At 33.4% G+C, this 1160-nt stretch overlaps 1 protein-coding gene across 1 annotated transcript in view; it reads left to right on the forward strand.

Annotated features, from left to right (window-relative positions):
- LOC106473041 (heat shock 70 kDa protein 4L-like) overlaps positions 1-1160 on the forward strand; it is a 25136-nt gene that overhangs the window by 3059 nt on the left and 20917 nt on the right. The window contains exon 3 of the mRNA XM_013933721.2: positions 487-553. Within this exon, the coding sequence (XP_013789175.1) occupies positions 487-553 (67 nt within the window). The remainder of the gene's footprint in view (positions 1-486; positions 554-1160) is intronic.

Here is a 1160-nt window from a genome sequence, read left to right on the forward strand (position 1 = left end):
CCAGTGACTAAAGGATTAACAAGGAAAGCTACATTAGTGTGTGTAACATTTGTTGACATGTAATACCAATGACTAAAGGATTAACAAGGAAAGCTACGTTAATGTGCATAACATTTGTTGACATGTAATACCAGTGACTAAAGGATTAACAAGGAAAGCTACACTAGTATATTTAACATTTGTTGACATGTAATACCAGTGACTAAAGTTACTGAAGCAGTAAATCCAATCATTTTTCTGGGTAACTTCAAGAATTGCAACAAATGAGTAACTTAGCAAGCCACATAATGCAGTTCATATTTTGAAGTTTCCTGGAACTTTTCCAGTGTAGGAACTGGAAGGGATATGTGCTTATGAAATAAGTGGCACAAAATTTGAATTACTATAGTTTAGAGGCATTGCTGTGTACTTAAAAGGTTCAAGGTTTGGCCTCATAGGCATGGGAATTTTCAATGTTTCACTAAGTTTCTATTCTGATTTTTCAAGACACCAACTGTGGATTTGGGGCATTATCAAATAGAATTGGGGCACAGCCCCCATGTGCTGGTGCCTAGTGATGCCTCTGCTACAGTTGAAACTGGGTTTTTGATTGTGATAAAATTACAATTTTGATCAAATCAAGCTACCTACAAACATCAGAGCAAAAAAGTAGTGAAGTAATAAATATAGCTAAGTTAATATACCCCTCTAAATAGGTACTTTCAAAGTCATAAGAGAAAACTATAGATTATAATCTATCATTCATGAGTTGTTGGGTACCCTTCCTGTTAGCAGTATATTTGGTCATAATACTAGTGATTTCTCAGGAGTTTTTGACCAGCTTAGGAGATTTAGGTGTCCTAAATCTATATATTAAGCTAACAGTATAAAATAATTCTCAAAATATATAATAGAAATACAGATATATATATATAACATTTTAACTTTACTTACAGAACACGTGAAACTGTTTGTTTCATGTTTTAATACCAGCTAACTGATTTACTCACCGAACATATAAAGCTGTTTGTTTCATGTTTTGATACCAGCTAAATGATTCACTCACCGAACACATAAAACTGTTTGTTTCACGTTTTAATACCAGCTAAATGATTCACTCACCGAACACATAAAACTGTTTGTTTCACGTTTTAATATCAGCTAAATGATTCACTCACCGA

The sequence above is a fragment of the Limulus polyphemus genome, unplaced genomic scaffold (genome assembly GCF_000517525.1).
Source record: "Limulus polyphemus unplaced genomic scaffold, Limulus_polyphemus-2.1.2 Scaffold5836, whole genome shotgun sequence".
NCBI classification, from domain to species: Eukaryota; Metazoa; Arthropoda; class Merostomata; order Xiphosura; family Limulidae; genus Limulus; species Limulus polyphemus.